Here is a 13572-nt window from a genome sequence, read left to right as displayed (position 1 = left end):
TCTAAGCATCAATACAAAGTTATCACTGTTTCAACATTTCACATTGTTTAATAGTTTCATTAGTGTCACCTACTGTTGTCTAACTCACATTATACAGAAATATATATGGTCCGTACTAGACTTGATAAAGGCTTTTCAAGTCATAATTTTTTCAGATGAAACGCATACAAAATCATTTTAATGTTTGAAATAATTATTTTAATATTCTACATCTCGCTGTCATGTTGTGTTGGCTTGATGTTTATTGCATTGCTTGCACTTAACAGTCTTTTATAGTAGCCTTTCTATATAAATACTTACATTTAGAAATTCCGACTGAATGTGTTTGCTGGGTATCAAACGGGGTCCCTCACCTGCCTTCCACCCCAGATTTGCTGCAGCAATATTGCTGGAGCACTTTTATTGAGTCTAAATTGGAATGTAAAAGACTTTAGTCATGAATGTAAGAACAAGAGTGGCAGAAATAATATGTAATTATTGACTTGAATTAGAGATTGACCTACAAATGTTGAAAGATTTTTGAATAATTTGTTTTGTAATTTATTATTTATTTATTATAATTTTTTTTTTTTTTTTACATGTATGTAGTACAGCTGCCTTATTAATGAAACCAAATTTTGTGAAACAAGGGCAAAACCTACATTTTTTCCACTTTCTTCTACTTGCCTATATTTTTTATTTCTCACTAATGGTGGGTTTTATTCTAAGTACAAAATACACAATAAATGTACAGTGTATCTAGCTGGAGCGCTTTCGATCATACTGCTGACTGACAAACCCATGGGCTGATATGACACCATGTGCACGAGATAGGGTAACAATGAAAGATAAGGCTGAGGGGAGGACTAACACAGTTAGGATTAGAGATTAACCAGTATGTGTGTAAAGCCTGTTTCATCCCTGCAGGTCTGTCTGGGGCCTTTCTGAGGTTAAGCCAATCAGCAGTGAGTGTCCTGGTGAGATGTGATGCAGGGCGAGCTGATTGGCCAGCACACACTCTGGTGAGGCAAGAGCCTTATGACGTTGCCTCAGGAGAACTCCTCAAACATCTCACCACCTACAGGTCTCAAAACAGAGCTATGTTCAAGCACATTTGTGATATTTGAATATTCAATAAAATAAAAATGTTATTGGAATGTGCTAGAATAGAAGCACATTCTTTGATGAGTAAAGATGTCAAATTGTAAAATGATTCAATGATTAATTTTATGTCTTGTTTGGTTCTTAGTCAGTGTCCCTAGGTGGCTTATGGATTTGTGATCTCTTATTCCTTAGAGTGGAACACATTTTTAATAACACACTAAAATAAGTAGTAAAAATGCATACAATGGCTCAAAAAAATACCTTTTTTTTATCAAGAAAGTGCATTGCTTCAGGATTTTTTTAATTTATTTTTTATTATTATTTATTTTATTTTTTTAGGGTTTTATTTTTTAAAATTTAACTTAATGTTTATAATTACATTTTCTCAATTTAATACACTAAAATTACCCAAGTTGTAAAACAGGAATGAAAGTATATGACCAATACAGACACAAAACAATGCATCACAAATGTTTTTATTATAAAAAAATATATAGTACAAAACTTGCTGTTCATTTTGTATCTAATAATTTGAATTGTGCCTTTGATAAATATAGCTAGCGTCCTTTCAATTTCCTTATGGCTAAACAAAAACAGGCATTCAGTTCTTTTCCATGACATGAACAGCAAAACTGAACAATGCATGAAGTTGTGTACTGTTGCCTAAACTCAGGTCTTTCAACACAAAAGAAATATCTAAATGAACAGTGTACTAAAACATGACGTGGTAGATCGTAGCACCTTTATGAAATATATTTTGTCCTTTCAGACATGTTACATAAGTCACTGTCAATTCATTCTTGTGTCATGGGAAAATATTATTGTTTATTCTGACACAAGAACCTTGGGGATGACTGCAGAGGGCTGCGTTTGGCAATTTTGTAGTTGTTCTGTAATATTCTACTTGTGTACCAACTAGTGAATCATAGTACTGTAAACTCCTCTCTGTATTGGTACTGTCCTAAACCATTTATTTTTATAAGTGCAATTTAGACTACATTTTCCCTGTTTCTTGTTGCTGTTTCCAGCAAGTTGGCATGCAAAAATACTCTCCTTTGCCATCATCATTAAATAATCAGAGGTGAAAAATATATAACTTTGCTTTAACACATCCAGCAGGCCTTAAAAGTGGAAAGAAATGCATTGATTTTATGATATACAATGTTATGTCAGATGCAAGTATTGCAGTAGTTCTAAGACCAGGTTTGCTTTTTTTTTTTTTTTTTTTTGTGCAATATTTGGCTTTAAAAAAAACACAAAAAAAAAACAGGAATGATACTCCAAAAATGATTTAGAAATACTGGCTTTTGACTTTTGAACAGAGCTGGTCTTGGCTCCAGTCTTTTATTGTCAACAGTTTCACCGTAAACATGCCTGAAGTTCTTCTTTAGCAGAACAGGGGAACCATGAACAGTCATAATTCTCTATTTCTTTGCTGTCCTGGAAAATAATCTAAATTAATAATAATTTGCCCCTTGAAGGTGAGATCCTCTTTCTTTATGGTGCTTCTGAATCTTCAAACAGTCTCAAGATGCTTGCTTAGTGCATGTTCCAGGAGCTTCTTGCAAATTCACTTTTGATCTATAAACAAGCGATAAAAAACAGTTATACAGGTGAATGCAGATTATATTTTTGTTTATCTTTTTACAGAAACTTTTTTTTTTACTTATTACCTGTTAAAGAGATAGTCCACCCAAAAATGAAAATGGAGTCATTGTTTACCCCTCTGGTCTCAGTCACCATTCACTTTCATTACATCTTTTTTTCCATGCAATGAAAGTGAACGGTGACTGAGACCATTGAGCTTAACATCTCCTGTTGTGTTCCATGAAAGAAAGTCAGTCATATGGGTTTGCAACAACATGAAGGTGAATAAATGATGACAGAATTTTCATTTTTGGGTGAACTAAAGATAAATAAGATCCTAACTGAAATTTCCATGGTTACTAACAGATACGACAGGATTCTAGAGTTGGGATGTGTCTGTAATACAGCCCAGGTCATGCAATTCTTACCTGTTGTGCGTCATGTGACTTTTAACAAGATGTCCAGCAGCAAGTGCAGACATGAGTGACAGCTCCCCTGCAAGCACAGTAGCACACACCACCTTGGCAAGCTGTCGGGCATTCTCACCCGGGCACTCCTGGCAGGCACCCAGCACACCTAACATCTGACAGACAAAAAGAGAGAATAAAACAAAATGGCAAAACTGTATATCCAAAAAGCAGACTAAAAAACATTCATAAAGCATTTAAATCTTTTAAAGCAATTTTTGTACAATTTTGACAATGCAATGTAAATACCTGTAAACAAGCTTGCTGGGGAGAAAGGTTAGTGCCCCCTCCCACAGTGCCCAGCTCAATGGAGGGCATAGTACAGCTGATATAGAGATCCTCTCCTGTGGGGCCTGAGGCTTCCATCAAAGTCATACAATTGGAGCTGCCCACTGTCTGAGCTGGGTCCTGTCAAGGTGAAAAATATTCTGTTAAAATTACATTTTAAACATCAATTCAGTTTGCACAATTGCTTTTTGAAATGTACCAGCTTGTTATAAATTTCTTCCATTGCATGAAATTCTAACATCTCATCTGTTCAGTATGTGATCCATACAACAACATCTCATAATCCTTTATGGAAATCATAATGTATTATTAACATCTATCACCTGTCCACATGCAATATAGATAGCAGTTACGATGTTGGCGGCGTGAGCATTATAACCCCCGATGCTTCCGGCCATAGCAGATCCAACCAAGTTCTTACTGATGTTTACATCTACCAGAGCCTCAGTTGTCGTCTTTAAAACCTGCTCACAAAGAAACTTTTGTCAGACTTTCCATGACTCATCGCCAAATGTGTCATCATTGCAATTACGATATTTAAACTTTGTTTAGCTAAAGAAACGGTTAATATTCTTATGAAAACCATTCCACCATGCAACTACTGTGGACAATATATACTATAGCATAGAATGAGAGATTATTTACCTCTTTGACAACTTTGGCTGGTATGGTGGTTTCACACACCACAGACTTGCCCCTGCCCTCAATCCAGTTGATGGCGGCTGGTTTCTTGTCAGTACAATAGTTTCCACTAACAGCCAAGACTTGGAGCTCTGGAAATTCCTCCTTCACCCTGGCAAGAGCCTGTTCTGTGCCCTGTTGGCCAAAATTAAATGAAGGATTACTGCATAAGCTCTGTATAAAAACGTGGCTAAGTAAATAGTGACTTTTAAAAGGAATAGACTAGATCACCCCAAAATAAAAATTCTCTCAACTCTTTCTCACCCTCATACCATCCCAGATGTGTATGACTTTCCTTCTTCTGCAGAACACAAAAGAAGATTTTTAGAAGAATATCTCAGCTCTGTTGGTCCCTTCAATGCAAGTGAATGGTGACCAGAACTCTGAAGCTCTTAAAGCACATAAAGGCAGCATAAAAGTAATCTATAAGACTCCAGTGGTTAAATCCATGTCTTCAGAAGCGATATGAAGTGTTTTTTTTATAAATTCTCCCCCCTGCCCAATAGGTGGCAATATGCATGAAGAATGTGAATCGACAAAAAACTAAAGAAGAATGAGAAAGTGAAAGTGGAGATTTATAGTTTAAAAAAAAGGACTTAAATATTGATCTGTTTCGTCATCCACATCTTTCATATAGTGTCTGAAGACATGGATTTAACCACTGGAGTATGGATTACTTTTATGCTGCCTTTATGTGATTTTTGGAGATTCAAAGGTCTGATCACCATTCACTTGCATTGTGTGGATCTACAGAACTGAGATATTCTTCTAAAAATCTTTGTGTTCTGCAGAAGAAAAAGTCATGCACATCTGGGATGGCATGAGGATTAAATTATGAAAGAATTTACAGTTTTTGGCCGAACTATCATATTTGTTGTAACCAGGATTCACAATGTTGGAGAAATGCTGTTCAACATACTTTTGAGATCATGTTCATCCCCATTGCATCTCCAGTTCTGGACTGAAACCGAATGTACAGGTTGCGACTTGCAAGACCAATCAAAAGCTTATCTAGTCTGGCAAACCTATGTAAAACATTAAAAAATTATTAATAATCATAATGAAAAGAGTAAAAAGAATGTAATTGTTCTCAGTTCATAAATGTAAATGTAGCCCAGTTGATTCTGCACCTGCTGGTCTGGTCAAAGGCCTCTTTGATGCACTTGAAGCCCTCAGGGCTCTCCAGCCAGGCCTTGACTTCAGCTGCATGACACGCAGAAGGCAAACGTACCACCGGCCCTCTGGTCATTCCATCTGCAAGAACACGGCTACTGGCACCACCAGCTATCTGTGGGAGAGCCAATCAAAACAGAGAAAAGTTTAACACACTTTGCAGTTGCACTTAACATTACGCAACTTTGCACCAGTTCAGACAAGAGCGTGATATATGTGTTGTCACTCAGCTTATATGAGAACTAGATAAAAACAGGAAAAATAAATGTAAAAGGTTCAAACTGGAATTGGAAAATATTGCTTACAGCTATAGCTCTGCAGCCTCTATTTGTGCTGGCAACTAGGCAGCCTTCAGTTGTTGCCATGGGGACCTGAAACTGCTTTCCATCCAATAACAGTGGGCCAGCAACCCCCACAGGAACTGGCATGTAACCGATAACATTCTCGCAACATGTTCCCATCACCTGCAATGCAAACACATGAAAATGATTTAAAAACTAAAAGCCATTTCTAGCCATGATTAAAGAATCCCTTACACAGTCAGAATTTGACTTTTTCTGAAGAAAATGACTGCCTGTACAAAACTTAGGGATTTACCCAAAGATTTGATGTTTAAATGCAAGTACCTATGTAGACAGGTATAAAATGTATAATATAATATGTAAAATAACAATAATAATATATAATGTAAAATCAATTATCAAAAACATAAATATAAGTCCAACACTTAGGGTTAGGGGTTTGTTCCAATCCCTAACCCTAAGTATGAGCAATAGTAATGGTGATCTTGCCCAAGCAAGCAACACTAATTAAACTGTGCATTATGTGACGACCTCATGGCTTACCTTGGAGTAGTCGTAGTCTTTATAGGGCAGGCAGGAGAGAGCTGAAGCCTCCGGGAGTTTGGGGATGAGCATTTTTCTACGGATAATTACCCCTCTCTCAGGGGTTTCCATCATGGCCTCCAGTTTGTAAGAAGGGATATGCTTTGAGTTTACCAACACAATCACCTCTTCATCACTGAGGTACCGAGCGCCCATCTGCAGAGTCAAAAGAGGAGAAATTTGAAAACTCACACTCAAACACTGTGATCATACAGAGATTTAGGTAAAAGGAATCTACTCTTGAAGTAAATGGTGTCACTAGATGCGTTTGATCTTGTCTTACGTCATAGACTAATTGGATAAGAGTACTGTAAGTGGGGAATCTCATTAGAGATTATAGAAGTCAACGCTGAGGTAAAAAATAACCATGGGTTTCAGTGTCTCTGTGAACCTAGAGTTAATCTTTATATAGGAAAGATCTGCTTTCTAAACAAAGAGACCGACCAGCTTGGAAAACTTCCTTACATCTGGGTTTTTCAAAATGGACAGACAGTCTTCCACAGGTCTGGGTTCAGCAGGTACATTGATCTCAGACTCCAAAACTATTGCGTTTTCCTGAGTTTCATCTTTTCCCACTAAGAAAGTGCTTTTATGTTCAGGCTCTTTTGGGGCAGGCAGGGGTCGAATCACTAAATCTGAAAGAGAGAAAAGACAGATTCCATTAAAAAGTGTTGGATTTGTAGGGAATGAACACAACAATGAAAAAGAAAAGTAAGGAGGAATACCTCGTTCCTCTTTGGTAACAACAGGAGGGGGAGTTGGGGTTTTTTCAGGCTTGCTGGAACAGGGAGACTCCTTTCTGCAGCACTGGTCAGGAGACCATTTCTGAGCCAGCATTGAGCCTGGAGTAGGGACTTTCAAGGACAGGGTAGACTCCATCTCCACCTGCTCAAAGAAAATGTACTTGACGGCCAGAAACAGAGCGAGACCCAATGTGATCACCTGCTCGATGTCCATACTGATCATCCTAAATGCACAGACACAATGGAACAATAATCACATAATGTCACTCTCATTAGGTAATGTACTGTATATGCTAATATAACTATATAATACATTATCTATTATAATATAATGTGAAATAGGCTTGCAAGAGAACCAGCACTAGCATTAATTAACAGATCTCTAATGTATGCCCACCTGGACAGATAAAAATGCCACAGGGGCAAGTCTGGCTCAATCCTCTTGGGCATATTGTCATTCAGGCTCACTCCAACTTGTGCAATATCAAGAGTTCCGTTACTTGTCACTGGATCAGCAATCCACCGACTATGGGCATGAACCATGACCAGGCCAAGAGACTGCAAAGTTACAACAATCCAGACCGTTAGTAAACATTATTCCAGTATGAAAATATCATAGTGTTTTTAGACCAACTGATCTTGGATCAACATCATACCATGATCATTTTGACCCTTTGTGTGACAGGGTTAGGCTTGTTGTCCTCTTCTTCCTCCAGAACTCTAGCAAAGTGACTCAGCTGCCAGATAGGCCGTCCCTCTCTGCTCTCTCTGGACAACTGTATGAAATAAGCATATGTGTAAGACAGGTTCTAGCCTTCCCTTATGTTTATTACTCAGAAATGTTCTCACATACCTCCAGCACAAGAGAGACACAGGCAGGGAAGAACGTCATGAACACAAAGTAGTTGGCCAGGACAGACATGCAACCAAAGCAGCACATAATTTCAAGCTGACGGACACCTTCAGAAAAAAGAATGAAATTAAGTTAAACTAGTATGTTTATCCCTTTACTGCATACCTCAGGTCTTAAGTGACCCGGGACCTCATTCCACCCCCTGACCCTCATCCATTTTTTGGAGTTATGCCCACACCTCTTCAGTATTCCTCAACCTTTCTCATATAAACAGTGTAAAAAAAAAAAAAGAAAAAAGAAAGGCAAAATTAAAAAAAATATTTTTGCTTATTACTAGACAATGAGTGTCATATTCATACAAATGAATACTATATCATGTTGATTTTCTGCACAATGGTGGTGAATTTTCAGTATTCCATATGCATGTACACATATATTTTTTTCATGCTATTTCTTACTCAAAGTGGTGCTGATGTTTCAGTAATTATTTTCTAATTGTCTTGAAAAATATTTGAAAAATTGACACTGGCCATTTTATAGATCCATTTGTGATAGATATTCTTGCCAGGCCACTAAAGACCCGAGTATGTAATAATGTTTGGCAAAACACCCACGCATTTAAGAGCTAAATGTGAAGTTTACACAAAAAGGAAAATTCTATCATCCTTCATTCACCCTCATGTTGTTCCAAAACCTGTATAACTTTCTTTCTTCTGTGGAACACAAGAGGAGATGTTAGGCAGAATGACAGCCTCAGTCACCATTCACTTTCATTTGACAGAAAAATAAGTAAATGGTAACTGAGACTTACATCCTGCCTAATATTTCCTTTTGTGAACATTTTAAGGGTTTGGAACAACATGAAGCTGAATAAATGATAACAGAACTTTCATTTTTAGGTACTAAATCCCTTTGATGTTAGTAAATTCCTCCACTACTCATTCTGCTGGTTTCAGGCACGTATGGAAGGGTGAGATTTACCTGACATTGTACCAACTCCAATCACCAGGCACTCTACAAGGGCATCAAGAGTAAAAGTGGGCCCCAAGACAGCCATTCCTTTGGCAATGTTCTCTCTCACCTCATCCTAAAAGATGAAAAATAGAAAGCCAAAAGCAAGTACTTAACATGATCAGAACCATATTAACTTAATCCTCAATTCAAAACATGTACTGAAAACTATGGGGAAAAGGTGAAGTACCTGTGAGTTTGAACTCAAAGCAAATTTGGCTAGAGCACATGCTTTGGAGAGGTCAATCAACAGCAGAAAGAATGGCAATGCCTCACTGGGTATAATAATAGAAAACATATTTATGCATTATTATTATAATGGTAGGACTTTGTAAAGCAATCTAGCAGGAATGATGCAACATAAAAATATACATACTTGAGGCCTGTCAGCTCCTTGTCCAGGAAGTGAATCACAACCGTGCTGAACACAAAACTGGAGAAAATTGTAAAAAGTCCTGCAATGCCTGTAATAGAAATGTTGAAATAACCGTGACATTTGTACTTAATATTAGCTCGTGAATTCAGGACCATATTTTTCCATACAGTTTTGAATAATGCAACTCACCCAATATATATTTGGATCCTAATTGCCGAAGATTTTGGAATTGAAAGTAAATATATACTATTGCAATGCATCTTGTGATTGTCAGGATGATGATATCGCTGCTTAGGACTTGCTGCAGACAAGAATAAGAGAAAAAAAAAAAATCATTAGTAGACTAATGAGATATACTGTGTATCACTATGCAGAACTTATCCACTGCCACTATGCTGCAATTCATGCGCAACACCATTTCCACAGTGTGATACGGTACCTCCTCCAATTTGGGGCAGTCAAAGTTCCAGCCACAAATCTGGTTATTGCCAGTAAACATATTCATAGACATCATGCAGATTGTGAGGGTCACAGTAGCCACAATGACTTCCCAGGGATGGGAGGCCACGAATAGGCCGTGGATTCGGAAAAGTCTCGTCAGCATGTTGAAGGTGTATTACAGTAACTTGCTGTAGATGACGTTCCATGAAAGAATGCAAGGGAGAATGACCGAATTAACAGTACTTCAGTCACTCATAACATTTAGTACAAAATCATGCTCAAAAAGGAGGACAAAATTAACAACAAATGAACATTCAATTTATTAAAGAAACACTTGAATAAGTGCTCCTGTTTCACAACTTATCTTTTAGTTAAAGGAAAGTTGTTTTAAACATAAAGAAATCTTTTAGTCTTTGGTTAGTTTATAGCAGTATAGCTTTAAATAGTCTTTAACAGTTACATCACAGCATAATACCAGCCGGCCAGACACAAATTCAATGTGCTAAATACATATCTGGTGTGACAGATGATTCCAGTTCCAGTATTTACAGATGACTAACGACTGGCTTAAGTGTCATAATTATTTATAACATCCAATATCACAGTACATGGAAGTTACATCCTAGTGTGTGTTCCAGGTGGTGATAGGGCATACTTTTGAAATCATTAACCAAATATGAAAAATGTTTTGCTTATAATGTAGATAACAGCTGATTCACCTAAATACCTTATTATTAGATCACTTTTTTAAAGAAAGCAAATAACTGCCCAATACTAATAAATTCATCTTTACAAAGGAACTGATTTATTGTCAAGTCCATGTTTAGAATTCAACATTCATCTTTAACCAACAACTAAAATTATGCTGTTGAATTTGGCATTGGGAAAACATTATTCTTGGATTGTTTTTCTGCACTTTGCATAACCTCTTACACAGATCTTGACTTTATAAAGTAAATATACTATATATATATATATATTTCTATGTATAAATCCTGCTTTCTAGCCTGCATCATCAACAGTGTCACTGATGTAATTGACATTGAAACATGGCAAACAGAACATAAAAATCATGTTTAAAAAATAAACCATGTATGGTACAGTAGATCAGAGGCAGGTACTTACCAGTGAGGGTTTAAGAATTAGTACGATAAGAGCTGGTTACTGTAAAATCCTCCACATATGCAAAGAATTAAATAAAAACCTAGATTGTGTGTAACATTTAATTTCTAGCAGTAGTTTTCATAATTAGAGCGGCCTCAATAATTAAACACAGACGGTATTAATCCATATCCCATCGTTTGAGACAGGACTCACCGGTATCCTCCTCTAATTCTTATGGAGTGATGGCATCATGGCATGGCTCTGCGTCAGTCGAGCGTGGAGCCAATCAAATCCTCGAACCACACCGATGCAAGCGAAAACCACGCCCAGTCTAGTAGGGAACGGTGTTGGGGCGTGTCCTGGTGGGGGACGCGTGATCTGCCCATCATTTGAATTTAAATATGAGGTCTGTGAACCTCACCTTGACGCAGCCTTGAACCAAACATACCTTCAAACTATAAAAAGTAAAACGATATAAAATAATAATAAAAACTAAAAAATAGAATAACATTTATTTACACACTGATAATTCATTTTGACTACACTTTCTTTTTATTAATAGGAATATACATATGTTTTATCTCATGAAATATATTTCAGAATATATCATGAAAAAGATGAACAATATGAATTAATAAAAAATGTGGAAAATATTTGCCGAAAATATATTTGATGCTTCATTAACATCACTCTTCAGTTTTCACCATTTTCCTTTGATTGCATGTTTCTTGTTTGGTATTAGTAATAGTGAGCTCGTTTTAAAGGCAGAATTGTCAGGAGCTCACCTAGTATTGAGTATGTTTGGTCTACCAATACTTGTGTTCAACAGACTGCGGAGACTACTGATTTCATAGCGATTTTTTCAACACTTTTATTTTGTCTTCTGAAATAGTGTACAATGCCTTTCCAATGATCAAAATATATTAATACAATTTATTAAATGTCCCATTGTCTTTAATAAACTGTAAATGATGCCAGAAAGTTACTTTAAAGTGCAGTTTAATTTCTAGCAGTATTTTTCATAATTAGAGTTCTCGTTAATTTACGAACGTTTTTACGGACTATTTACATAACAATGCTTTTGGGAAATGCTCCTTTGAAATTAATTACTACTTAAGTGCTATTAACGTCCTACTTAGTGCTTCAGGAAACTCAGCCATAATCTAAAGTTATATCCAATTTTACAACTTCGTTGCCATAACAACACAATGACATAACCTCTAAAACCCAAGAGCAACTATAAAAAAGACGATTTAAACAGCTTTACAGCTCAAATAATGCACACATTTTAACAGAATTAATGTAAGTGATCTTATAAAATCATAAGCTTCACATTTCTGCCTTTGAAGACTTGAATTGGCCCCTTTCACTTCCATTGTAAGTGCCTCACTGTAACCTATGTATTCATTTATTGTTCAAGAAAAGGAGGGATGAGATAAAATTATTGTATGTGATAATCAACATTATGCCACAAATGCTGTCGATTGAAATTAACTTCTATTGAACATGGAATATTTCTTTAATCATCCTTATTCGTTTGGGAGTATTGCATTGTTGTCTGTTATGTGTCCAAGCATCAGGGCCGTAGCAATGTATTCTGGGCCTCCTGACTGTATATTGGTCAGGGCCCCTTTCCTATTAAAAAAATAAAATGTAGAATTTGTTGTGGGGGCCCCCTGGACCTGTGGGCCCCTAGAATCATTGCCAGCTTTCACCCCACTAGCTACGGCCCTGCCAAGCATCCACTACACCTTGTGTGTAATCAGCTTTGTCTCTATTACATTTTTCCAAATTTATGTTCTTTAATCATATTTGCAATTTTTAAAATTGTGCATTATGAATTATTGATTGTTTATTATTGCATTAAGTTCTTGCATTATGAATTGAATGCTATTTTATTTTATAATGAACAGACCCATGGCACCATGGTTCCTCCAGAAAGCCCTGTAAGGTTTGTATCCCTTCTTTAGATCATGAGAGGAAATGGAAAGAAACATTCAACTGTAAATTTCACAAGCAATTGTTTGCTGTTCTTAGTGAACAAGAGAACTCTACTGAAAGTGAAGGTACATCCTGAATGCCTCAGAATTAAAGAATGCATAATTGTTAACTAAAGTTATTTCTCTTTTAAAAATTTTACGTCAGATATCACACCTGATCCACCCAGTGATGGTTTTGGAGATTCAATAAGCAAGTCATGCTATTGATGCGTTTTACTGTTCAAACATTAAATGTACTTTTCTTATGTAACTGCTGCCCCCTAGTGGTAAGACACATTGGCATCTGTTTCTCATTAGATGTCAGTGAGCATTTACTGGCTGTTTATATTTTTAAATATTTGAGCCCATGGAAAGCCAAATCAACACTGAGGCCGATATTACAGTAACCAAGATGTCTGAGGAACAGAGAGATGTATTAATAAGGACAGTCAAGCCACAGCTCGATGTTACACCAAAGCTTAAATCCTCCACTTCTTACTCATCACAAAGCCTGTCACAGAATGCACTGCCAAAGGATGAATCATTGTTGGATAAGTTTCGCCTTCAGCCTGGCCATCCTTTGAGATGTTCAGTGAAAAAAAAATGTCAGGACAGGCAAACAGAAAATTGATCCAGAGGTCACATTGGAGAAAAGGGACAACACTTTACGCAGGTCAATCAGGGATACGTAACATGGAATTCACAGATTAGTGACTATTAGTGTAAAAAAACAAAAAAAACAAAAAACAAAATAGCTGCCAAAACAAGTTATTTATTTGATGAGCAGCTCTATACAGTGTGAGCTATACAATATTACATGTCATATTTACTATTTATGGACAGGTCAACCCGATCTAAACAAAGGAATGAGACTCACGACACAAAAATTGTAATAATTGTAA

At 36.6% G+C, this 13572-nt stretch overlaps 1 protein-coding gene across 2 annotated transcripts; it reads right to left on the bottom strand.

Moving 5' to 3' along the window:
- Nucleotides 1-1543: 1543 nt before the first annotated feature.
- Nucleotides 1544-10896, bottom strand: LOC127440097 (3-hydroxy-3-methylglutaryl-coenzyme A reductase-like). Of its 2 annotated transcripts, XM_051696485.1 has the most exons (20): nt 10713-10896; nt 9586-9775; nt 9336-9447; nt 9147-9234; nt 8961-9045; nt 8741-8846; nt 7760-7866; nt 7563-7682; nt 7304-7464; nt 6889-7130; nt 6629-6798; nt 6125-6319; nt 5585-5743; nt 5237-5394; nt 5026-5131; nt 4071-4241; nt 3749-3889; nt 3387-3545; nt 3099-3253; nt 1544-2664 (listed from the first exon to the last, which is right to left on the bottom strand). In XM_051696485.1, the coding sequence occupies exons 2-20, from the start codon at nt 9748-9750 to the stop codon at nt 2610-2612; spliced, it is 2655 nt and encodes an 884-aa protein (XP_051552445.1). In that variant the 5' UTR covers nt 9751-9775; nt 10713-10896; the 3' UTR covers nt 1544-2609. The 2 variants fall into 2 exon arrangements, with proteins under 2 accessions (XP_051552445.1, XP_051552444.1); XM_051696484.1 differs by having other exon boundaries at nt 6629-7130.
- Nucleotides 10897-13572: the final 2676 nt, after the last annotated feature.

This window comes from Myxocyprinus asiaticus, chromosome 4 (assembly GCF_019703515.2).
Source record: "Myxocyprinus asiaticus isolate MX2 ecotype Aquarium Trade chromosome 4, UBuf_Myxa_2, whole genome shotgun sequence".
NCBI classification, from domain to species: domain Eukaryota; kingdom Metazoa; phylum Chordata; class Actinopteri; order Cypriniformes; family Catostomidae; genus Myxocyprinus; species Myxocyprinus asiaticus.
This window is presented reverse-complemented; position numbering and strand designations above follow the sequence as displayed.